General features: G+C 53.9%; 2 protein-coding genes across 7 annotated transcripts in view; one reads left to right on the forward strand and one right to left on the reverse strand.

Moving 5' to 3' along the window:
- Nucleotides 1-1,764: 1,764 nt before the first annotated feature.
- Nucleotides 1,765-25,216, reverse strand: part of NOS1AP (nitric oxide synthase 1 adaptor protein) — a 41,063-nt gene continuing 17,611 nt past the window's right edge. Inside the window, exons 3-12 of one of the 6 annotated variants that reach the window (XM_032749695.3) lie at nt 13,687-13,779; nt 13,239-13,312; nt 12,532-12,640; nt 12,210-12,351; nt 10,884-11,023; nt 10,180-10,347; nt 8,182-8,347; nt 7,495-7,641; nt 2,505-2,772; nt 1,765-2,405 (exon numbers count right to left, since the gene is read on the reverse strand). In XM_032749695.3, the coding sequence (XP_032605586.3) occupies nt 1,913-2,405; nt 2,505-2,772; nt 7,495-7,641; nt 8,182-8,347; nt 10,180-10,347; nt 10,884-11,023; nt 12,210-12,351; nt 12,532-12,640; nt 13,239-13,312; nt 13,687-13,779 (1,800 nt within the window). In that variant the 3' untranslated portion in view covers nt 1,765-1,912. Of the gene's footprint in view, nt 2,406-2,504; nt 2,773-4,614; nt 7,645-8,181; nt 8,348-10,179; nt 10,348-10,883; nt 11,024-12,209; nt 12,352-12,531; nt 12,641-13,238; nt 13,313-13,686; nt 13,780-25,216 lie in introns of those variants that run through there. The other 5 variants (XM_032749694.3, XM_032749696.3, XM_030279772.4 and 2 more) reach the window with 5 other exon arrangements.
- SPATA46 (spermatogenesis associated 46) lies at nt 2,828-6,059 on the forward strand. The gene is given in 3 exon segments (XM_072932946.1): nt 2,828-2,849; nt 3,639-4,126; nt 5,967-6,059. Coding segments are annotated over 3 exon segments (603 nt in total).

The following is a 25,216-nucleotide window of genomic DNA, read 5'->3' on the forward strand; positions in this document are numbered from 1 at the left end:
CCGGCCCCCTCCGCAGCCCTCGGCCCGGACATCCACCAGGGCTTCCGTCGGGCTCCCATCAACGCAGCACCCCCGGGATCCGCTCCCCTGTGCCTGGGCACAGGCGGGCTCCAGCGCCTTCAGCCCAGCCACAACCCAGTGGTGCCAAGCACAGCAGGGCAGCCCCGTTCTCCACCCCAGCCTGGACACCACCAAACTCCCCCTCCGCCCCCTCGCTCCCCTCCAGGACGGCGCCAGGGTCGTGCAGGGTGTCCTTTCCCATCAAGGGAATGCCACACATCAGTGGGTACAAAAGAAAAAAATTTATTGTGCAATCTGCATCTCTTGTCCCAAACCACACATACGCACCCTGACAACATAAATAGAGGGACTGGACCAGCTGTGAGTGACAACCCTCAAGGGGAAGGTTCCCTTGGGATCACAGCGATTGAAGATGCTGGTTCTTCAGAGAGGGGCTACAAGTCCTGGTTTCCATCAACACCTACACTGCAGTGCAGACCTGGGCAGCACACACACCACCCGTATCTGAGGGTGGAGGTGGCCACGCACAGCATGATCACATTGGCACAGGGTGTGCGACACCTCAGCACTGAACATGAGCTCTGTGCTACTCTGCATCCTTTCACTCCTGAGCAGGCCTTTCCCAGAGTGGAGACCTGCAGGGCCCCACCATGGCATCACCACATCCACGGCAAGGACATGGGTGGCTGCTCCCAGGGCAATCAGACCCATGCTCACAGTTTCCTTCCTTCACTGGGATAGCATGGCTTTGGGTGGAGGAAGACATTTCTTCAGCCCAGACACCCTGTGTGCCCAGGAGGAGCTGTGAGCAGGCCCATCCATGAGCTCCTGGGTTCCTCCAACCCAGTCTGGGGCTTTGGAGCTTTTCCTCTGAAAACCACCTTTGTGGTGAGGATGTACATAAAAGCTCTAAGCAAAAAGCTCCATCTCACAGCTGCTACCTTGCATTAGCATAGATGTCACCAGGCTGGCTAACTCCTCCCGTAATCCATTGCGAAACACCATACAACAGTATCAGAGGACCACGTGGCTTTGCGTGTCCCAGTCTCGCAGAGACCACTGTCCCAGGAAATAAAGGGCAGCAGTGACACTGACTCACATGGAAAGGGCTGCCTGCCTGGACAGTTGTCCATGGTGGCTGGGACAAGAGCAGGAAACAAGCAGGAGCTGGAAGCAGGACTCACAGAGAGCTCAGCTCCCTGCCAGAGCCCACTGGCCAGCAGTTGTGCAGTCTCAGGTGCCCAGCCCTGTGCCCTGATAGAGCCCAGGGCTCCACTGCAAGGAGATGGCACTCAGCAGAGTAACACCACCAGGTCAGCACCTGCAGAAGGGCCTGGACACATCTGCTCTCCTGGCTCACTGGCACTAGAGGCAGGGTGAGCCTGCTGGTACCCCAAGATGGGGTATCTCAGCAAGCACATAGTGTAAGCTGGGAAATCTTCTGGACCAAGGCAGCCAGGGCAGACACAGGAAAGAGTGTAGTGCTTGTGGGATGCTCACAGGATGCTCGCTCCAGCAGAGCCAATGGGGTTTGGGGCAGGCTGGCACTTCTACCCCCATGCACCCCCTTGGTTCCCAGTTCAGCAAGGCTCCTGGCTGCAGACAGGGTGGCAGTGGCACTGTAGCAGGACAGGAGCTTAGCACTGACCAGGGTGAACAGGGGCCAGTATGGGGCTGCAGAAGCCATGGCAGGACAGGCTGTGCCCCTCCTGGGAATTTGGCGAGAAGCAGGTTGTCATGGCTCCCCAGAGCCCACACCAGGCAGCGATGGCTCCTTCTACTCCAAGGCTTCCCCCTTTCCAAAATAATCACCCCAAAAAAGGCAAGTGGCAGTGAGAGACAAGTCTGGGAGAGCCAGCCCCCAAGGCGCCCCTGTCACAGCTACCCACTGCTACTCAAAGGACAGTAAGTCGGGATGGGCCCCCTCCACCTCCCAGCCAAGGGTACATGGCTCTGGCCGCCCTGTGCTCCCTGATGGCTCATGCTCCAGCCCCGGTCTCCATGAGGGCTTCTCTGGGCTGGGTGACATCTCAGTGGCCCTCTCACCCACTTGCCACTGGCTCTCCTGGCTGCCCTTATGGATGAGGTCAGGCACAGGTAAGGCACTGGTAGGTTGGTCCCTGCTGGGCTCTGGGGCACCCATCACACTGAGGACACCGGGGCATTCTGGAGGAGACGGGTCCCCCTTCCCCAGCTGCTCCTCTATGGGCTCAGGGTGAGCTGTGGGTGGTTTGGAAGGCTCATCAGTGCCACTCCTTGTGCTGGTCCCCTCTGGCTGTGGAGCAATGAGCATGTCCTGGGGGGTCTTCAGGGCGCGCGGTGTCCGCTTCTTGGTGATGGGGGGTGGTGGTTCCAGCCGGGGAAAGGCATCCAGCCCCACAGCCCTGCAAAGCACAGAGGGACAGTTGCATACAGCCCCATGCTGGCCCCTCCAGCCTGTCCCAATGGCCCTGGCACAGGGTGCACACTGCAAGGACACTCACCCATCCTCAGCAGCCGGCTGTCCTGCGCCCAGCACAGCGCCCGCGCTGGCGTTCACCTCCATGGCTCCCACGGCGGGCAGGCCGGCCGGCTCCCTGCGGCGCAGCAGGTCATTCACCTTGGCGCCCATGGCCTTGCCCAGGTTGCGGAGGTGCTGGCTGCCAGCGGGCCGGCAGGGTTGGGGCAGGGTGCCCACCGTGGCAGGGATGTGCTGTGCCCGTGGCGTGGGTGCCGTGCCGGCGCTGGCATTCTCAAACATGCTCTGGTCCACTGGAGGGAACAGAGAGGATGTGAGCACAGGGCAGCGCATGCACAGGGGACCAATATGGGGCAAGAGAAGGTTAGCAGTGAGCCAGGGCCCCATGTTGGCACTGCCAACACACTGAGAGCTTCTCTTACCTGACACCAAGCGACTTGGGAGGCAGGTTGTGGAAAAAGAGAGAGAGAGAGCGAGTGAGCATTTACCAGAGGAATGGCAAGGGAAGAGGCCTGTCCCTGCCACACTTCCAGGTGAGGCATGCTGCCAACACCCTGCTCAGATATGTCATGCTGCCTGAAGAGATGGGACTCACATGGAGGTCCCTTGTCAGCCACACTCTGGTAAAGCCACAGGGCCTTCTCTCAGGATACCCACAGTGTGGGTTCTGCACTGCCCACCCCACCACGGCTCCCTCAGATCAGCCCAGGCTGGGTCTCTGTGGCGGGTGGCAGCAGGTGCTTGCAGAAGAAAGGGCTCTGCAAATCAAACCCCACCTCTGAGCTACACTGGCTTCTCCACCATGTCTTCCCAGCAAGAGTCTTTGAAGCTGTGGGTGCTGCTCCCAGGAGTTCAAACCCACGTGGCTGCCTCCATGTCAGAGTGAGTCTGTGTGATGGCTCCAGCTAGTTCCTGGCTGAGCCTGGTGCTGTTCTGGGGCCTTGCTGCCCATCAGCATCCTCTGCCCGACTCTTACCTCTGCATCCCAGAGGCACATACTGGGACACAGACAACCACCTTCACATCCTAAGGGACAGGCAGAGAGGAAGGGTTCCCAGCGCTGCTCCAGCCTCATGGTGGGCTGGACTCTTACAGGGACACCCAGGTCACTGCAGGCCCTTTCCTCTGGATTTTGTGGCCCCACAGTCCTGCTGAACAGAGCTCCCTGCCTGCATCTGCAGCATGTACCAGCCCTGGGGTTCATCCTACAGCTATTCATCGGCACCAAGAGAGCCACCCAGCAGTGCTTTGACAGCCTCTCCTCCAGCCTGGACACCAGCTCTCGGGAGTGTGAGCAGCCTGCTAAGCTCTTGAAGAGCTCTCTTCTGGCTCCTCAGATGACTTCCAGCCCCTGAGAGGGAGAGGCTGGCCAGCAGCAGAGCCAGCATTATGGTCCAGGACAAGCTCACTGCTTCCAAGCGCCAGCCTGTGCTCCAGCATGGCTACCAGTGCATGTTGTGCTGCCCCATCTTCCCCACACAGTGGCTGCTCAAGACCCAGATCCAGCACAGCTCCCAGGAGGGCTACAGCTGCAAGGGGTTCTACCGCGGGCCCGAGGTCCTGGGGGAGCAGGAGCTCAAGGCACAGGAGGCTGCAGCCCCCGGGGTGTCCGTGCAGCCCCGGCAGCCAGGCAGCTGCCACGGGAGGGCACTGCTCCATCACTCCTGCCAGCAGCAGAAGGCATTGTTCCAGGAGCAGTCAGCTCCTGCCGGTGTGCTGCTTTTCCCTACTTCTGCCATCCTTTACGAGAGGCTCTTCCCTATTTTTCCTTCTCCACCTGCCAAAAATTTCCTGAGCCCCTGGAAGTGCAGATTAGCATCTCTGTGGGGAGCTCTGCAGATGCCAGGAAGCCCCTGGCACCCTCCAGCTGTTGGATCAACCCTGAGACAAGCAGTGAAGTGTCTGAAGGGCAAGACTGAAACACCTCTACTCTCAGCAATATTCTGGGCACCTTGCTCTCGTGGGCATGCTGTGGCTAGCACCACAAGCAGGGGTCCCACAGCAGAGGAAGCTTAGGTTGGAGAGGGTCTCTACAAGGCCAGAGGATGCCACTGCTGGTGCTGGCATCCAGCATGGAGAGAGAAGGAAGTGCAGAAAGAGAAGAGTCAGTGAGAAGAAAGAGACAACAGAAAGCCTTGAGAAATAGAAAGATTTATTTAGCAAAAGCCAGTTGACTAATGACAACACCCAAGGGTTAAGTGCACTTACATTGACAGATTGGCTTCCCAGACAGATCGAGTCAACAGTTAGTAATACGACAGTTGTAGGAAAAGAAAGGACAAAAAATATAGCTATAAAACCCCTGTCAAGGTCCATAACAAAAGTGAGAGGCTGGAGAGGAGTCTTGGAGGCAGTGCTGACTTAGGAGGGGTCATTTACACGTGTACACCCATGGTGCAGCATGAGGCGAGCAGGATTCCACCCAGTCCTGGCAGCACCCCCTCAGCCTGTGGGGCACCTGTCCCTGTCCCCTGTGTCAGAGCATGGGGCAGGAGCCTGAGGCCACATCTGGTCCTGCCAGCCCCTCGTGGGACACGGCCTGAGCTCTGTGTGTGCAGCAGGGATGGACCAGAGTGATGGCTCAGGAGACGGCTCCCCCCACCTGCTTCCTGAGGCAGCCCAGCCTGGAAGAGACCTCTGGCCTGCTGTTGCTCCTCTTAGGCTCTCCCTTCATCTGCCCTGTGTGTACAACTGAGCTCCTGCTGTTCTTTCCCCGGAACGATCTCTCTGCCCACATGGAATTCCCTGTCCAAGCTTAACCATCCCTACCCTGTAAGTGCCATGCCTTTGCGTGCTGTCATCCCACTTTTTCCTCCTGGCTGGACCAACCTTGTACCCCTTGCCTTCACCTTCAACTGCTGCGAGCTGGCAGTGGCATATCGGGTCCCCAGCAGAGGGGCTGGCTGTCCCCACAGCCCTGTGGGATGGGGCATTTGGAGGCAGTGGTGCCTAGAGGACAGGAGCACCACATACCAAACAGCACCCTCTCCCACTCTGCCTATTCTGTGGCTGGTGCAGAGCTCCCCTGGACAACCAGAGCACTGCTGGGGACACTGAAACATGTCCTTCTTTCCTTCCCACTAGACCCTCATAGCTCCTCAAGTCCACCCAGTCCTGTCACGCGGTGGAGGGTGCATAGCACAGCTCGTGCTGACCCCGGGGGTCTAATCCACATTCTCCTCAGCAGCTTAGTCCCAAGGGGACCAGGGCAGAGAGGAGTGATGGACCTTCCTCAGCAGCCAGGCTAAATCCTAGAGGAGAGCAAGAGGTGGTGTCAGCCAGGAGTTAGTTGCAGGCAGATTGAGCAGAGACAGAGCTGGGGAAGGTGAGAGCAACAAGGAAGCAACAAAGCAAAGCAGAAGCAGGATAGAGTGAGGATGGGGAGGAAGACAACTGTGCCAAATCCCCACCTCATCAAGTCCTTTCACATGAAGCAGGGTGGACATCAGAACTTTGGTTCATACCCCTTCCAATCTCGGCCTCTTAGAGACTCAGCACCAGGCAGGTGACAAAAGTGTTTGCAGAAAAGGAACAAGCTCTGGATCCCTTGGAGGGCCCCACAGATGGCTTTCAGGTATAAGTGTTTCGAGGGCTGGTGGAGAACCCCTGAGATCCTGGATTCACTTTTCCAGAGGGTGCAAACCAGAGGTGTGATGAAGCACGCCTGCAGACACCAGCAGTTCACTCCCCATCGAAGGCTGGAATGTGCACATCCCTGAAGACGCCAATGCCAGCACTGCAGCTCCCAGCCTTGGCCTGGGGCAAAACAAGTGCTTGGAAATGGGAGGGTTTGTCTATAAAGCAGAGCGGGCAGTTCGTGGTGATTGCAAGTGCTTGAAAATGTGCCTTGAGAGCATGAAAAGGGCTTTGAAACCTGGCAGCTGTGCCAAGGAACCAAATGATTAGATGATGAGGAGGACACCCCACAGCTTGATGCTGCATGCCCTGGCTCCTTGCTCCACACTGTGATGTGACCTCCTCTCTGCTCCACAGCCTGGCAGGGGAGCGGGCTCTGCCCAGAAGCCCTCTACCTGCCTTGGCTCAGATAAACCCTTGCCCTGAAAGTACCACATCCCCCTGCCAACCTATACCTGCACCTGGCCAACCTGTGCAATCTAATCTCACCCCTTCAAATCCTTTCCAGGCTCATCCCCACTGTCCCTCAATGCCTCACTTCTCACTCACAGACCCACTCTGACAGTGCACTGTCACCAACCCTCATTTAGCATGGCCCTGTACTTGTCCCCCACCCTGCCTACCACACAAAGAACCAGACCAGCTGCTCTGTCTTTGCTCACCACCTTGGAGCTGCCCTCTCAGTCCCTCGTGTCCCTGCTCACTGCCCTAGACCGCTCTCCCATTCCCCCAGCAAAACCCTTCCTCTGCTTTCCCCAGCAGCAGCAGAGGCTCATCCAGCAGAAGTCCCTTACCCCCTGCCTGACCTTGACACACAGTTTGAAGGGAGACGGGGCCAGGGGGGAGCACAAGGAGCTGTCAGCTCTGTCTGCTGTAAAGGAGGGATGCTGCAGCTCAGCACACAAGCCCACACGCGCCGGAGCACAGCACGCCCAGCACACACCCTGGGCTCGGCTCCATCCTCACCTCAGACACTCCCGACTGGGTGCTGGAATCCTCCTGCTCCCTCCTCCTCTGTCCCCTCCCTCTGGGCTGTCCCATCCCTGCCAGGGCCACCGGGTTGCAGCCAGGGTCCTTCCCAGCTCCAGCAGGTCCTGGCTGCTCTGCACCACCTCCTGCTGACCCCTAGACCGCGATCTCATCCTCCAGGCTGTCGCCCAGGTCCTGCCTGGGCTGGACGTGGAGCAGGCGCGGCGGTTCCTCCTGGGACCAGGAGTCGCGCTCCTCGCTCTCGTCCGTGTTGGACTCGTACTCGGAGGCGATGCCTGACTCGCGGAACTTGATGAGCTCCAGGCTGCCCAGGGCTGGCTCCGGGGCGGGCGGCCCCGAGTCCGGCAGAAAGCGGTAGCACTCCAGCTTCACCAGACAGTCCTTCCTACCTATGGGGCTGCCCATGGTGCTGGGGAAAGCCGAGCTGGGGCCCAGCGGCGGCGGGTGGGTGTCCTCGGGCTGCGGGGTGGTCGGGTCGCAGAGGACGGGGAGGACGTTGGAGCGGAAGGTGATCTCCAGCAGACTGTCCTGGGAGCCTGCTGCAAGAGAAGGGCACGGCTAAGAGGCCCAGCTTGCCTGGGTGTCCCCTGGCCACCATGGCTGGCTGCACACCGGCCAGAGGAGGACACTGGGATCATTTGGGTATCAACCTCTCCACTCTTGCTGTTTTGATGGGCTTATTTGGTGTCACTAATGCCAGGAGCTGCTGCTGGCCAACAAAGGGCCAGTTCTCTAGGACAAGCCCAGCTCCCGAAGAGAGCCGATGGCCACATCTGTTGTAGAGGAAGGTCAAACAGGGGCTCTTGGGCAGATATGGAGATGGCCTGGAGCATGCAGCCACTGGGGAAAGCGGACATACAGCTGATGGATGTAGGTGACTACTTGTCCATACAGCCCTCCCCAAGCTGCATGCATGCACCCTGCTGCACACACACAAGCCAAGCCAGAAGGGCACAAATATCCCTCTGAACAAAGTAACTGGAAATGCACAAAAAAACCCAAGAAAAACACCTGCATGCATGTCCCCCACAGTCCTGGCTAGCTGCAAGGGGAGAGGAATGGGCGGCAGTGCTTACTGGTCGTGTTTCCTGCCAGCTTCAGCTCCAGTTCCTGCACCTGTTTGACCAGGAGCGAGATGTGCTGCAGCAAGTCCTTGTTCTGGAGCAGGAGCTGGTGCACACGAGCCTGGGCCTCCAGCCGTGCCGCTGCTTCTGCTGCCAGCTGGTCCTTCAGCAGGTGGACCTGGACAGGATACAGCAGGTGAGCATGGGCAGATGCTACTTGAGGGTTGAGGGCTTCAACTTGGCCCTCCCTGCTCATCTCCCAGAGCTCACCAGCATCCCAACCCATAGTGTGATGAAGCAGCAATTCCCTGCAGGTACTGCAGATGTGATGGGGGAGCGTGTGGGTGATGTCACACCAGGACTCTGCACATTGTCCCTGGCCTCCCTGATGGAAAAGCTCAAGGCTAGGCGGGCAGCACTGGCCAAACTGTCAGTGGTACACGTCAGCTGCAGATGTGCATGGAAAGGGCAGCCCAGGAGGAACCAGATGGATGCAGCAGAGGAGACGCGCTCGACCGACTGGATGGTGACATGGGTGCACGAGGGCACAGCTGTGCAGCAGAGCTGGCCCTGGAAAAGCTGTCTTTTTGAGCAGGTTTCCCAGAAACAGGGCCCAGCCAGTGGCCTCTGTCGCAAGGAGGGGCTGGAGCACCACAGATGGCAGGGTGCTGCTGAGCCGGGCCGGCTCTGGGGTGCGAGCTGGCTGCTTAGCCTGGCTCTGGGAAGCCACAGGCAAGAACCACCAATGATTTCAGTGCAAGTACCTCTGTGCAAACATCTGTGTCCCCAGAACCATGCCCCCAAGGGCAGACAGCCGGGAGCTCCTGCCCAGGGCAGCTCTCTGATCTGCGTTCGAGCAGGGAGAACCCCAGAAACATACACTGCACAGGGAACAGTAGTGACCTGGGGGCTGCTGTGGCTCAGCAGCCCACCCTGGCACCCACCCAAAGCTCCTGCAACTGCTCCAGCAAGGACTGGAACCAGGAAAGCACGGATTTACAACTAAACAAAAAAAAACAAAAAGCCCCCAAAAAATCAAACAAAGAAAATTTCCAAAACAAAAATAACCCAAAACCAAAAATATCCCCACCAAACACAAAAGGCTATTTTACTGTGGCCTAGAAAGTGACCTTGAGGGAGAAGAGGAAGCTCTCTGTACCTGCCAAGCTGCTGCAGCTGCAGGGCCCCTGAAGTTGCCCAGCTGGGGGCCGCCTGCCCCCACAGATGGGTACTGGCAGGCAGGCAGCTGCTGCCCAAATGTGGCCAGCAAGGTGGCACAGCAGTGTCCTTGGCAGAACCAAGCTAAAGCACAGTGAGCCTGGGAGTGACAGGAGACCAGGCGAAGGACGGGGATTTACAACTTTCTGCAAAGCCATACCAAGAGTGAGGGGTGCAATATTTTACACTTTAAGCAGGAACCATGGAGTCTTTTGGATTGTGATCAACACTATACTTGGACAGACACAAAGGATTCCCCAATAATGCAGATCCCTCTTCCAGAGGGGAAAGTAACTCGGCAGTCTGTGATCCCAAAAGGCACGTGGGCTCTGGAGGCAACAGCTCAGCCAGAACTGATCAACAAATTCTGATTTACTGATGTGAGGCAAGGAAAGACATGGGGCAGCACAGAAAGGCTGCCGGAGCCCATTGCTTGGGCCATGAAAAAAGCTGATGAATTGCAGTGAGCTCAGTGCAGGGTCAGGGAGCAAGTAAAGCTCAGGTAATGAGTTGGATAAAGCAGCCAGAGCTGCTTCAATGAGAAATAGCTGCATGGAGAATGAGCTGCCAGCTGCACAGTCCAGGCATACCAGTCACCGGGGCAGGGCACTGGCAAGCAGACAGGAGCCAAAGGCCCCAGACTCCTGGTGGCAAGCACCCCATGGAGCTCCCTCCCCATGGAGCTGCCTGCCTTCAACGCTGCCTCCAGGCAGGAGACTCCAGCAGCACCAAGGGGTTCAGTAGTGTACCCCAGCCCTGCCACTGCCCCTGGGAAAGAATGGAGGGGAGAACCTGTGCCACGGCCACTTGTGTCTGCTGCTGCTGCTGCTGCAGGAGTTGCTGGAGAAGCTGCATCTGGTGGTGGGCAGAGAGGGGTGTTCCCAGATCGGGCAGCTGGGCAGATGAGGGCAGGAGCATCTTGGGTGATGCTGTCAGGATATCTTCAGGGTGGAGGCAGCTCTGCAAAACACCAGTGTTGAAGCTGTGATCCTCTGGCGCTCACCTCAGAAAGCCACCGGGCACACATAAGCTTTGGCATGTGGCAGAGAAGCCACGCTAAATACCCAGAAAAGAAGCAGCTGCATTCACAGCTAATGCACCCTTTGCTGAGGGTACCCACAACCTTTGAAAACAGTACTTTTTCAGTTTCAACAACAACCCACATACTTTTGTAGAAAATTCTCAAAAAGACTGACACTTCCCATGGGAATTTCCACTGTACCGAAAGAGTCTTCTATTTTTGCAGTTTTGGTGGAAAAAAAGTCCCTATCAGCTCTGCCCCAAACCCTTTCCGTGTGGCTGCACATAGCTCTCCCCTGGGCCCCAGCCAAAGGGCAGCCCTGCAGCGGCAGATGGCTTTGATCTGGAAGCTGAGGAATGCTGCACAATCCCTCCTGACCCCTGAGCCCTCGGGATGCAGGCAGAGTTGTGGGGCTGGGGCCGTGCCACCCCCTGAGAGCGGAGGGCAGGGATCCTGGGCTCGGTGTGGCACCCACCTCCTTGCCCACAGCATCGAGGTCGGTGACGCCGCGGCTGAAGTCCAGGATGTCGGCTCCAGGCAGCGGCAGCTCCACGGCGTCGATGTCGGTCTCCTCGGCAGAGGCGGCCGCTCTCTCCATGCCGGAGAGGCGACAGGCTGCGGGAGCAGGGTCAGGGCAGGGCATGGACTGCCCACCCCTGGAGCCCGCCCGTGGCGTGGGCAGCGACACCCACCGTGGGTCCCCACCGCCCCCGTGCCACCCACCCTCCGGCCCTGGCGGGAAGCAGGTACAGAGAGACGTGGCTGCTCTTCCTGCTGCTGTTGGGAGGAGGCCTGCAGCTAAAAACACATCCAGCCCCGCACACCAAACCTGGGGAGCGGCTGCCAAAAGCCCTGATGTGGGACAAACGGGCCACCAAGAACAGAAAACACAGATAAAGCTGAAGAAAGGTAAACAAGAGATTATAGGAAAGAAAAACAAAAAACAGATGCTCTGAATTCCCCAGGGAGCTGCATATTGTGGCCGGGACATTGTGTGGAGGAAAACCAAACAATGACCGGTCCAGGGCAGCCCAGTGATTAGGTCATCAGGACAGCACTGGTTATAGAGGCAAGCAGGAAACCACAGCCCAGCCCAGGCAGGCAGGTTGGGATGTGGGGGATCCAGCCCACAGCACGGCAGGGCAGGGCAGGGAATCCACACACAGACAGGCAGCAGGATCTGCCAGTGTCCCACCCGGCACTAGAAGGCTTTGACTAACTGCTCATAGAACTTCTGCCTCCCCTCCAGCACAGGCACCGGTGCCAAGGAGCAAGGCTGCTCCCTAGGACCTGCACAGCTCAGGGTGGTGGGGCTGGACCAGCAGCCCCCCAGCCAGGCATCCCTGCACCCTCTACCCACAGGGCTGAGAAGGAGCAGGGTCTGCAGCCCGCCTGCAGCCCTGACAGATTGATGGGAGAGCACAAACACAGCTATGTCCATTCTGGGAATTGCAGAGAGGACTCGAGGAAGGTATGTGCTTGGAGCCCCCTTGTGCGGAAGCAGTGAGGGAATGTCTGCAGCATGTGCAGTCAAGCACAGAGCGGAGCCCCGGGCACTGCTAATGGGCTCTCAGCAAGGGGGATGTCTGAGAGGATCACGGCTAACACCTCGAGAAGGTTCCTTGCTGGGCAGGATCCCAGCTTGAGCCTGGAGCACAGCAGGCCAGATTGCTGTGCAAATCCATTGCCCAGAGGTGTCAGCCACCATGGGGCAGTATGGGAAGCCAGTGCCTCTGTGAACCACATCTGCCAGGCTCTGGGGGCCCCACGCCACCCCCACACCTCCCCCTTTGCGGAATACCTGGGATGTCCAGGTCGTCTCCGTTCCTCTCACTGTCTGCGTCCTCCTGACCGTCGGCGTTCTGCTGGGTGTGCTGCAGGCTCAGCTTGTGGCACACCTCGAACGCCTGCCCCACTGTCCGCACGATGCGCATGGCTTGGCTCTGCAGGGAGGGGAGGGGAGATGTGACTTCAGCTGGGTTGCCTCTGCATGGTGACCCCCCCAGGCAGGCACAGCTCTCACGGGTCTCTGTGCTGCCACAGGGTCTCAGATCCATGGGCTCCTGCCCCATCTGCTCCACCCAGAGCACACCAGGATGCCATGTGCATCCTGGCACCTTTACCTTCTTCTTGGACTTGAAGACGTTGCACCTGAAGACATTGCTGGACCCATCCCTGGCAATGTAGCTGAAGATCTTTAGATCCTGGGAGTCATGAGATACATAGAATATCCTGCAAAGACAGAATGGAAGGGAGGATATAAGCATACACATTACCCAAATGCCCAGGAGATTGCCAAGGCCACAACCAATGCTTCCCATGGCATGGGGTGAAGCAGATGCCCAACCTCTGCAGCACATCCCTGCTAAAGCCCATCAGAAATTTTTTTGGTAGTGGTTTTACCTCAGCTGGGAAAATTTCCCTGCTGATTCAACAGCAGCAAACATTTTGCAAAGGCAGCACAGGACTTCTCTGCTCAGCCCTCAGGGACACCACCAGTGGCCCAGGAGCCCTCCAGGGATGGAGAAGAGCAAACTGCACTCCTGACCCACTCACAGAGTAGGATGCCTTGCCCAGGTGCCTGCCACACCCTCCCCAGCATGGCTGGGGGCCTCTCTTGTTCCAGTTTGGCCTCCCTGCGACAGACACCCCCAGCTCTTGGCTTTTGGGAAGAGGATGGAGGAGGAGAGCTGGAGGCTTCAGGAAGCTACATGAGCTGCCCTCTGCAGGATGGTGGCAGCTCTCCAGTGCCCAGCAGGGTGCTGGTGTAGTGTGGGTAATGAGCACGGCAGAGCCACGCAACCCTCTTCCCCTCACCCAACAGCCTTACCTGTAGATGGGATCATGCATAACGAGCATTTTGTTCTCGTCCCAGGCCCATTCTTTTTTCTGCAATGAAAGAAGCTGAAAATGAGTACGTCAGATGCTGTCCTTAAGAACAAGGACAGGGCAGAGAGAGAGTCCGGGGACATACTTGGGAAGCTCTTGTCACAGCTCTGCTGCTGCTCCCCTGCAACCCTTTGCCCAGAGTCAGGTCCTGTTGAGGACCTCCCACATCACCTCCCACAGGGCCCCCCGAGGCCCTTCTGCACCACAGCAAGACTGGCTCAGCCACCCTGCAGGAACAGGACTCACACAAGGCTGACCCCAGCCCATGCCTTCCTCTCCCAGCCCACCAGAGTTCCCCAGAAGTTCAAGGATGCTGCCAGGACCTTGGACCAGGAGGGGAGGGGTTCTGCTGCTGAGGCACTGCAGCCCCAGGGACCAGTGCTGCCTACCTTCTTCTTCTTCTTCAGAACGACCTTCACACCGTCCACTGACACGATGAGATTCACTTTCTTCTTCTTGATGTTCTTGGCTTTAAACTCATACTGCAGGAGATGGAAGAAAACACCTGAATTAGCCTTCCTGCCCCAGGACAGCCCCAGGGAGGGATGAAGAGGCTCCAATTGGAAGGGGCAAAAGGGACAGGGGCAGGTTCTTCTGATCCCACATCAACCAATACATCCATGCTAAGACAGGACAAGGGGTCATTTTGCCCTGCAGTGTCTCCATGCGCAGCATCTGGAGGAGCACACAGCGAAGCAATCCAGCCCCTGGATGTGGATAATGCTTCACCTAGTACAGCTAACATCTGCTGAGAATGTTAGCTTGTGTTTCAAAGGCACTTGGTCTGCCCCTCTGAAGGGCTGTGCCTCCCCAGAGAGGGACCACCATGCCCACAAGGATCTGCAGCCCAGCTGTGCTTGCCCCACTGGCTTGTGGCCATTGCTGAGCTCTGGAAAGTGAAATGCCATTTTGAGTTGGGTATTTTTGGGCTCAGTATAAAACTGAAGATGATTGCTGAGGATTCTGTGAACCCCTCCAGGGGAGATGGGATTACCCACCTCAACTAGAAGTCACCAGACAGGAAAAAAATCCCAGCAGGAACTTCCATAGATCAGTGACTAAACACAAAGCTCTGCTCTGGCCTGGGGAGAGAATGAAATTCCCCCCAAATCCACTCACTTTGGCATTTAGAGTGTTACAAGCAGGGAGAAGGCTGGCAGAGGAGTAGGCTAAATAAGCCATTTGGGCTGATCCTTCTGTGGGACTTTTGAGGAGTCCCGTGACTGGTTTGCCACAGGTACAGCCACATCAGGCACCTGATATGCTGGTCCCACTTGCAGGGAGCTGTGCACACCCATGAGGACAGACCCTCTGTGCCCAGAAAAAGCCCTGCATCCTGCCCCTCACCTGCTCGAGGCAGAGGATTTGATTTCTCCTCTCACCGTTCCAGCAGTGTCTCTGCAGAGGGAGTGGTGCCCTGCCTGCAGCCCGTGCCAGCATCGCCGTGACATTTCCAGCACCGCGTGATGCAGCAGCTCTGGCAGCCAGAGCCAGCAGGCAGGAAAAGCTGCTGGCCCTGACCTGGGATCAAATGATAAAAGACCTGGAAGCACAATTCCTCAGAGCCATCTAAAATGGCTGAAGGGGATGGGAGATCCAGAAGGCTTAGGAAACAGTGCAGGGGAACGCAGCTCCGCCCTCCCCAAGCACTGACCAGGCAAGCCCACCCACACCGGGGCTGAAGCCATGGTGATGGGCTGGAGAAAGCAGAGGTCAGGCTCCCACCGTGGCTTTGGTCAGCCTCAAAGCCCCCAGCACATCCTCATATGCTGCTTGCATGGCTTATTCCTCATGGAGAAGGGTCTCACCTAAGAACCCACCAGTGTAGGCTTCCAAGTGCCATCCCCATTGTTACCAGCAGAGACAAAACTGCATTCAAAACCCCCTTCTTTGTGTCTTGTCAGGACACTAGACCACTGCCTGGTACCTAACACTAAAGAAATGTCTTTATTTAGCCCTGAAAAGGTGAGCTTTGGCCTGCCTACCTGGCAGTAATTACCCCAGTCCTTTCTGAGGCTCTGCATGTGTTTTTTCCAGGAGCTGCAGGCTGATCTGGAAGCTCTCTGCAGCATCCATGGTGACTGCATGACACCTTGGGTGCTGATGCCTGATTTATTGGTCCTAACAATCACTGACTATACACATCCAGTTACGTTTTAGAGCTCCTGGTGCTGTGGGGTTTCTACTCTGGGCTACCCCAAGTGCAACTGATGTGGGCTTGGAAGAGAGAAAAATATCTCAGGGTATAAGACAGGCTATTTTTAGTATGTTTTTTGAGCAAGTAACAGCCCCAGGACAGCAATGCAGACAGGCCAAGAGGTTTCAGCAAAGATGCTACCCAGCTCTGGCACATTTCAGGGACAGATTCATGCAGAGCTCCTTGGAGAGCCTTCCACAATCCCTGGATGCAGGCAAAGGATTCTGCCTGGGCTTGCCCTAAGCCTGGCACTGGGGAGTGCTGTGGGAAGAGCTGCTGAGCCTCTGCCACACTGAAGCTCAAACCCCCTTGTGCCTGGGTCACGGCAAAACTCCAGCAAAACCAATTGGAAGCAAAGAAGTCAAATTCTCAGAAGAACCAAACAGACAGATTTGTTAAGCCCTTCCATAAATCCAGGCCTTTATCCTGACACCAAGTGGAGAGTCAAGCTCCTTTGCAAGCCTGAGCCGTGTGCTTAGAGAGCTGCTGCCCATCCCAGCCCATGCAGAGCTCATTAGAGCAATCAGCCCAGTGGCCCTGTGGCTCTGTGGGACACGCAGCTCCAGCCAGCAGAACACTAATGAACCGAGCCCACCGGGCTCTAATGCAACACTGACCATCATTTACTAACAAATCAGCCAGTAGGAACATTCAACAGGACAGCAATTCACACCCTGGGGCTCTGCAGGGAAAGCATGCTGGGTCCCATGGGCCAGGAGATGCCATTGATGATTTTGAGGGGCTTCCTCAATTTGGTCTAAGGAAGTGTCAGCTGAGCCACAGAGACTGCAAGGGGTGAAACCTAAACCCTTTACTTAACAGGGCCATTGAAGAACATCTCTGTACAACTGATCAGGACCTCCTTGGCATGGAGCTGTTCTTGATGACCACCCTGCCCAGGAACAGAGATCTGCTGTGCCTGCCCGTGTTGTTAACATTCCTCCTTCTGCTGCAACACAAAGAGAGAAAGCTTAAGGGAGTTGCAAAGCCTTAGGATTTAGCTGTTCTTGCTGCTGGGAGGAGAGCAGAGGTGATGATGGCAGGGTTGGAAATACCACCAAAGGGTCTCTGAGATGGTCTGCACAGCCACAGCCACTGCTGCCGCACCCAAAACAAGCAGGCACTGGCTGACCCACAGGAAAAGGAAACCCACATGCTTCCACTGCCATGCAGGCCTTGCTGGGAGCATATCCTGCATTCCCAAACATGTGCAATGGGAAAGTTTGGGTGCAGGGAGCTGGGAGGCAGTAATTCACTCCACACTCGCTGGGCACTGCACTGAGATTTGGTGAATGCCTCAGGAGAAAAACCACATTCCACACGTGATAAGCTCAGCTACCCGTGGCTCCATCTTGGATAGCTGAATCCTAGCCTACGGCTTAATAAAGAACTGATACAGAAATAATTATCCAGCTTGAAATCAAGAAAGGAAAGAGGATTTGCACAGCATTCCCATGATCCCCTTTGGTCTCACACCATGCAGGATTTCACTGTACTACTTATAACCAATTAAATGCTGTAACAGAAGAGCTTTCTTAGCTTTCAACCCAGCCATTTTGCCCATCTTGGGTACGTTTCTGGGCCTTCCAATACCTGTAATAATACTACAAGCTTATATAAACTCTTATTTATAGCAATGTGGCAATGCCAGAAGAAAGAGAAGAATTAATTTCAGGGAAATACACAGAAAATAGAAAAGGAAACAACAAAATCATCTGTTCCCAGACTTGCACAGTTCCACATTTGGTCTCCCACTGAAGCTCTTAGGAGCTGCATTAACATTTTTGAGGAAAGACTGAAAATGGACATCTGAGATACATCAGTTAAAAAGCCTCGCAATTATTTGAGAAGAAAATCAAAGGTGGTCTCAGTAAAGCAAAAGAAGTACAAGATCACTCATAAAATCCAACCAACTAAGTGAACAAAGATTATCCCTTAATTTTCCCCTGCCCACAGAAAAACACATTCATCTTTTCAAATGGAAGAGAAACATCTACTCCATCAGAGCACAGGAACCTTCCCATCAACCTCAGGTTAGTGGGAGTCTATTTTCAACATCTGTCTTTTGTGCAGAGTTCAGTATTCAAATAACTTTGGAAGGAAAAGAAACCAGCTGGTGTATGCATCATTGCGCAATGCACTCCTACTGGCAGAGTATTAAAATTGCCCCTTCAGGAGAACTGAGTTAACATATGTTGCTTAATAGAGAGCACATGTAACCTTGTCAGCTTGGAGTAAAATTATGTATGAATCCGAGAGCGACGGGTACGTGTGAAAAGCAGGGAAAACTCACCATCCCTAGAAAGATGCTACCCATCCCTATCGAGCTGTTTCCACACAGCAGAAGTGTGAGAAAACTTGTAACCACATGCTGCACGCAAGGTCAGGCAGCTCAGGCTCTGAGGAGGAGAGATGATGTCTTTCTAGATCCATCATCCCCCCACATTCACAAGCATCTGAAAAATGTTAACCTGAATAAAAATGCCCTCATTTCATTCCAGCCCATCTAAAACTGCCTCAGGTACAATTTGAGTCTGCCCACTAGAACTGTCTGTAAGTAAGGGAATGTATCAGGAATGCTTTATGGTCGCAGTGTAGCAGCAGAATACAAATAAACAAAATATTTTTTAAAGGAAATTGCTCTAAGTGCATCAAACTGCCCCTGTTCCCATACACCCTCTATCCCCCTCCTCAAAACAAACAAAAAAAAAAAAAAGAAAAGAAAAAGAAAAAGGTTACAAGCTTGTATCTTGTATTGGGGAAACAGCAGTGTTTTGAGAATTCAATTAACAGGGAAAAAGTAATTCCCACAAAACTCAATGCTGCTCTGCTAGCCTAGGAGGCAGGAGATGAAAATCTGCCATAAGAAAAAGCACAGAAGAGGATGTAATTTTTGCCAGAAAGCTGTATCTCTGTGTGTTTATGCAGAAAGGACATGGAACTGTGAGCAAAGCCAGGTCCCCCTGAGGCAGCTGTGCCAAATGCAGAGGGCTGGCTGGGCAGGACCTGCTGGGAGCACCCTCAGCTCTGAGCTCCCCTGCCCCTGGCTGTGCCCCCAGCTCCTCCTGCAGCTGGCTGGCACAGCAGCTCATAAAATACCTAATAAAATACCTCCCGAGTTAGATTTTAACCCCAGGTCAGCCCGGGCTAATGACAGCCGTGCCAGACCAGCGCTGCTTTCCCAGCACTCGGGGGGAGGAGAGATGCTGTGCTCTTGATGAAGAATTAACTTATTACAAAATGACAGCCAGGATCGAGTTCAATGGGCACAGGCTCCACAGCGCCAGGAATTAACGGCTGGGGGGAGGCACATACCTCACAATTCCTGCTGCTGAAAACATGGGGAATGACAGCAAACCTCAGAACCATCCAGGAGCTTCCCAGGAGGGAAGCCTGAGAAACGTTGCTGGCATCCTAATAGCCATAATTGGGAGGAATGGCAAACACAGCTCTGCACAGGGCAGGAGGATTGCGCTTTACTGAACCACACAAAGAAATGGCAGCGGCCCCAGTGCCCTGAAATGACTCAGAAGCCACCTGTGGCCTGTGCTGGAACGTGAACCTGCGAGGAAAAGGCCCTTTTTTCCTGGCTAGGGGTGCCAAGGCACCCTGGGGCTGGGCAGGGAAAGCAATAGGAGCAGGAAGGCAGCACCAGCTTCCCTCGAGCCCTTTGTGTGGTAACCAACACCCCAAGCTTGGTGCCGGAGTCCTGCCAAAGCACCAGGAGCAGACTGCAGCCAGAGCACCTCTTGTCTTCCTTTTTCCTTCTGGTTAACTGGAGAAGTGTACCTTTCAGTTAACTGAAAGAGAATAACACTGGAGAGAAGGGAATGATTTTTGATATAGCTTTGGATTTAAAAAGTAGCAGACAGATCTAACCTGGCCAGAAGCAGCCTTGCAGGTCACAAGAGTCACAACCATGCAAACTGTGATACTGTGTGGTGTCCAGCAGCCAGCTGGGCAGGGAGCAGAGGCAGCACTGGCTCTCCCCAGAGCCAAGGTCAGAAGGATAGGGCAGCAGAGAGCCGGAGTCCTGCCAGAGGGTCCCCAGCCATGCAGCATCCATCACTCCCCGCTGCTGCAGCCTGCTGCCCCCAAAACAGAAAGGCACCTGCCAGCCTGCCCTGGCCCATGGCTCCTCCAGCCCTGCCGGGGAAGCAGCAGCAGTGTGAGGGGATGAAATGGCTGGAAAGCAGGGCACCTCCCAGGAGGGCAGACAGCTTCATCCAAAAGGCATTTCTGGACATGGTTTCAGAAAATCTGACAGTCCAGTGCTCTGGGCTGCGCTTTATGCCCTCAGGGGACTCAGGCTTCTTGAAGAGGAGCACACTGAAATACCTGCTTAGCCTACTAATGTGATCAGCAATAAACGGACTGAAAGCCATTTTTAAAACACTGCTACGAGCCATCCTACCAAAGTGCTGTGCTGCTGCCTGTGTCTGAAGACTCCCACACCCTTCACTGCAGGATCCCATTGCACCCCAATTCCTCTGTGCATCTGTAAATCTGGCCATGACTATGCCCATGCTCCACACACGAGCAGGGTACTTGCCATGGGATGCCTGCAGCACCTCCCTGCTCCCTCCAGAAGCTGAGATACAAAAAGATGAGAAAAACAGAGAAATTTGGGGATCTCCTCAGTGTGGGCTCCCTGCTCCTGCCACCATATCTAAGGACAAGACCAGCCTGTGGCACTCATACTTGGTGCAGGGATGGGTCCTATTGTGCGGCACAGAAACATGGAGATATCTGGGGCCAGGATGAAGGTTCTCAGCCATTCCATTGGCAGACTGCCAGCATGGCATGGCCAAACATGCTGGACACCTCTGCTATCTTGATAGTTTGGGTTTAAACTATTCCTCAGGACTAAATTTCCCCTGTCCTCTTGCCTACAGCCCACTGCTGGTGGTTTTGGCATGAACTGGACTTAAATTTAGTGCCATGGTAATTCGAAAGAAAGGAAGAATAATGAAGAACTGGGTGCTTGTTCTTGGGCTTAATGATGCTTTTTAAAACTCTTCTACAGTTCCTTGGAGTTTGCATTTCCACATATGCAGCTCTGAGGTACATGTGTTTGTCTGAAATAGATGTGATTTTGGTTTGCACTGACAAGGTCAGTGCCTATTTTCCCATCCAACTTCAGGTTTAATTTTGGCAACCGTCTGTGATGGTTGTGTGTACCAATGGTTATAAATGGGAATTAGGCTAAAAATACCCATGTTGTGAGAGCAGTAGAGCAAAGTTAAGGTTGCTGCTTCAAAACTACCCCAGGATTGCAGCATACCCATCACACAAAATATGTTTTCCAATAACATCAAATGCTACATAATAAATGCCTTCTGCTCAGTTTGCTATTTCCTCCCAGAGAGCTGCCTTGATCCGCTTCCTCCAGCCTCCCCTCACTACCTCCCAGTTTCACAAGTTGAGGTGGCAAACTGGGACACACTCCCGAGCCATCTGCAGGAGAAGCAGCTTCACAGGAAACTCAGAGAAATCAGAACTGGTAAGAATTAAATCAATATCAGTCACAGGGTTAAATGAAGAAAGTTAAGAGGCAACAACTTATGCTAACCCCTTCTTTTGAAGACTTCCATTTGCAAGATTTACCTCCATACAAGAAATCCTCAGGCATTCCATACCTCTCTGTGTGTTTTTTTTTTTTTTAAACACCCTTAAATCAGAGGTCCAAAGGAGGCCTGAGGCACAGCAGCAGCTTGCTGTGTGCCACAGGAGCCCACAGGGGAGTCAGCAGCAGCACTGTGTCATGAGGGACGCAGGTGCTGGAGCAGAAGCACACTTCCAGCTACATCCCTCAGTTCCACCAGCAGCTCCCCAAAGCCACCAAGCTCCTTGTGCAAGTGTTACTGTCACTCCATGGGGGCTTGACTAATACCAAGCTTATGAAAGAAAGCTGGGGACTCCAGCCCAGCCATATAATTTCTCCTCCAGCCTGGGCATATTCAGTGACAACTCTGAGTGGGAGCAGTGCTTACGGACTGGGAAAAACAGCACCTCCCAGCCAGGCATGAAGGCTGGTGGAGACCCTGCAACACGCTATCCCCCAGCCTTGGAAACCTCTTCAAACTCCTTTCAGAAATCCAAGGAAGTGACAACAGCACGGCCGGACCCGCGTGGGAGGTGACAAGCTCTCCCCTGCCTTCACATGCTGCCATCTCTGGTGACCATGCCAGGGAGCGAATGACCCGGTATGCGGGTGCGTGTGGGATACTGGTCAAACTGGTTACAGAAATCACAGCCGGGCTTTGAGCTGCTTCCTGCAGCCAAGGGAAACAAGGACGGGCTCTGTGTGCATCTGCAGGCACTGCTCTCACTCTGCTTTTCGCAGCCCGGGAGGGAGAACACAAGAAATGAGCTGTACACGTTTTAGTATTTACCACCTGCTGCTAGAATAAGCAGAAGCGCGTTCCTTGGAAAGCCCACATCTGACTGGAATTTGTGGTATTTTTAATTAGACATGCATTGGTTTGACTTATGCAGGCAAAAGCAGCACAAGCTGTTTGGTGCAACCACCCTTTGAAGAAGGTGAGGAACTACAAAAGCCTGGAAGTGGCTTCTGTTCTTCCAGCCCAGAGTGGGTTTGAACTCCTGTGCTGGAATAAGATTGGCTTAAAGAGCAGCAGTTCAGTCACGCCCCTTTACAGTAACCCCTGATAAACTCCCGTCCCCCTCTGGCACCAGCCAGTCCTGATGCCTCAGGGGACCCCAGGACTGAGTAGTACAGGCAATGTCCAGCCCAGCACCTCCCTCCATCTGAGAAGGAAAACAGAATTCCTGTGTTCAAAATGAGCTCTCTCCCCAAAATGCATCCTTTCAAAGATAGACCCTGCCTCAAGGCAGCTGAGGTAACCCTTGCCCACATGGGCTGATACTGCAGAGGAGCACAAAGGCACCCCAAATCTACCCTGAGGGCAGGTGGCAAAGCAAGGGACAGCCTAAGAAGATACCCACACAGCACTTCAGAAAGGTGTCAGCTCAACAAAGCGAGCCAAATCGCAGCACGGTGATATTTATGCCCCAAGTTGTGAAATACAGGATTTATTTTGGTCTTTTTTTTACTGCTCACCACAGAGCTGCTCTCCCACTGTTGCATAAAAAGCTTGAGTAAGATCAGTTGAGAAGGCAAATGAGAATAGCCAGGCAGAGAAATAGTGACATGCCAAGGAAGGCAGGCTGGTAATACTGTAACTAAATCAGCAATTATGAAATTCAGACAATTAATAAAGAATGAATGAGCAGCAGCATTAATCGCTTGGTGCATCAGAAACAAACCAGCCTGTGGGGCTCTTAAGATGCTGGCAGTGCTCAACAATGTTTCTGGGTTGTAACTGGAGAAAAGAGGTAATTATTCATATCACTCTTGCTTCACAGTTCCTTCACAATAACTAATACAGGTATTAAAACCCATTCACCAAATGCTACATGTTAAAGGCAACAAGAATAATGTCCTCTAGAGTGATTTAGACAGAATCACAGAAAAAAATTCCAAGTAAAAAAAGTATCAAGGTTTCAGGTGGAGTTAGAAAAGAGGGGTTGAAATTCACCTCAGCAGCAGAGCCCCAGATGAAGCAATGAGAGACACAGAACAGAATGCCACTGTGCTTCCAGGAAGCCCCAGTGAGGAGAGCACAGCAATGCTCACTTCTATGCCGGGTTGGGAAAAAAAAAAAAAAAAAAAAAAAGAGTATTTGCTATTCAAGCCAAGTGTACAGGAATCTGGCATCTACTCATTTCAGGATGATTTTATATGGCATTGGCCAAGCAGCCTCTCACAGGAAAAAGGAACAGAAGCTGCATCTGCCAAGATGCAGAAATGTATCCTAAAAAGACCCTGGAGGCATTGCACGGTGTCATCCTAGTTCAAAGGGCACTATGAAGACGTGTGGTCCTGGGCAATGTGCAGCAAAACAGAAAGGTGACATTATCTCAAACCATGGCACCACTGAAATCACTACCAATACAATCCATTCATACAGAATATCTTCTGCTTTATCATACACTTCAGAGAAGAAACAGAAAACAGTTCAGAAAAAATCAACAAGAACATGAGGCAGTTTCCCCAGACTCCTGCATCCCAGAGGTTAAAACAAATTCTCTGTATTTGGCTTATCCACAGAGTAGGCTCGGTGGGCACTTCTCCACAGCCCAGACTTGGGACTTGGAAAGAACTTCCTCACATCAAAGGCTCTGACTTTAAAAGCAAATGCACAAAATCAGCTAGCTAGGAGTTGAAGTTGGATCAACTCAAACCACAGAAAGACAGGTCTTTTTCACAGAATGCTCAAAGGGACCTGCACCCCGAGTCACACTCACCAACTGCTTTGGCCAATTACTCTGATTTCTCTTCTCCTTTTAGAAAATGTGGATTTCTTAGCACATAACTAGAGGTCAGCACAGATGTGCTCTTTGTGCTGGAAATACACACACATCCCCCAAGTTCCCAAGGATCAGGGAATGTTTGAAGGAGTCCAGACCAGTCCCATCCATCATGTTAAGAGGGAATAAGAAAATGTCATTGGAGCAAAATGCTCAAACAAAACCTGAGGCCTTGGAGAGAAAGAGATGGCTCTGTCAGATGCATATCACTACTGCAATCCAACAACAACACTAAAACATCAGAGGTCTGGCTGTTTCCTCTTAAAGAATTAAGCTGAGATTTAACCATCTCTACTGAAGTTTCCTGTGGCAAATACACACTTCAGGCTGGCTTCTGCTGGAACAGATCAGCAGTTTCCATATGCAAGCCCATTACATGGGGAACTGGTTTGGTAGGGGATTTTTCCCTGTCATGTTACACTCCCACTCCCAAGCTACAGGTTAAGAATCACTGGGATCCTCGTGCTCCATCAGGGAAGGCTAGCCTCAAAAGGAAACATTTTCTACTCTGAAGATTCTTTGTTTAGAGTCTTTGCCCTGTCTTTACTCCAGATGGGAAAATCCATGCCTCCCAAAAATCCCAGCTGAAACAGATCACCTACCAACTATTGTCTGCAGAGACACCAGAGCAGCCACAGCCACAGTGCCACGAGGAGGAGCGGCAGCCCTGTGTGGCCCTGGCAGCCTCCCTGTGAGGTGATAAGGAGCAGGCAGGGAATCTCCAGGGATTTCAGCATGCTCTGTAGGCTCCAGCCTCCTCTGATGGGATGGGAAGAGTGCTTGGCTCCTTTCCCTTCTTCTGGGCAGTGCTTGCTCCGTCTGCAGCTCTACAATAGATACATCCTTTCCTCCCACTCCATAATTAAACTCCCATTCCACAGACCAGCTCACACAACAGATTTTGCAACCTCTCCTTTTAACCAGCTGCTTTCCTCTGCTCCTGCAGCTCCCGTGACACCCAAAATCCCTCTCGCCTTGCTGCAGTGACACCCAAAATCCCTCTCACCTTGCTGCAGGAGGTGGGGCAGGCTCTGACTATGCGCCTCCCTGGCGCACAGCATCCCTTGGAACACCTTCCTGCTGCATCGAGCCAAAACCACCAAGAATTAATTTTAGCAGGATAGAAACTGGGGCACGTGGCATTTTTTTTGGAAGGCTGCAGCCCCAGGCTTCTGTCTCTCTTCTGAGGTGATGCAGCAAAGAATACCACAACAGATTAAACTGAAGAGTCCTTGGCCTTTGAGGACCAGCAGGGAAGCACAAGAGCAGAAAGGATCATACACAAGAGTGGCATTCAAAGCTGACTTCAGTTTGGTTTGACTTTAATT

This window comes from Taeniopygia guttata, chromosome 8 (assembly GCF_048771995.1).
Source record: "Taeniopygia guttata chromosome 8, bTaeGut7.mat, whole genome shotgun sequence".
NCBI lineage: Eukaryota > Metazoa > Chordata > Aves > Passeriformes > Estrildidae > Taeniopygia > Taeniopygia guttata.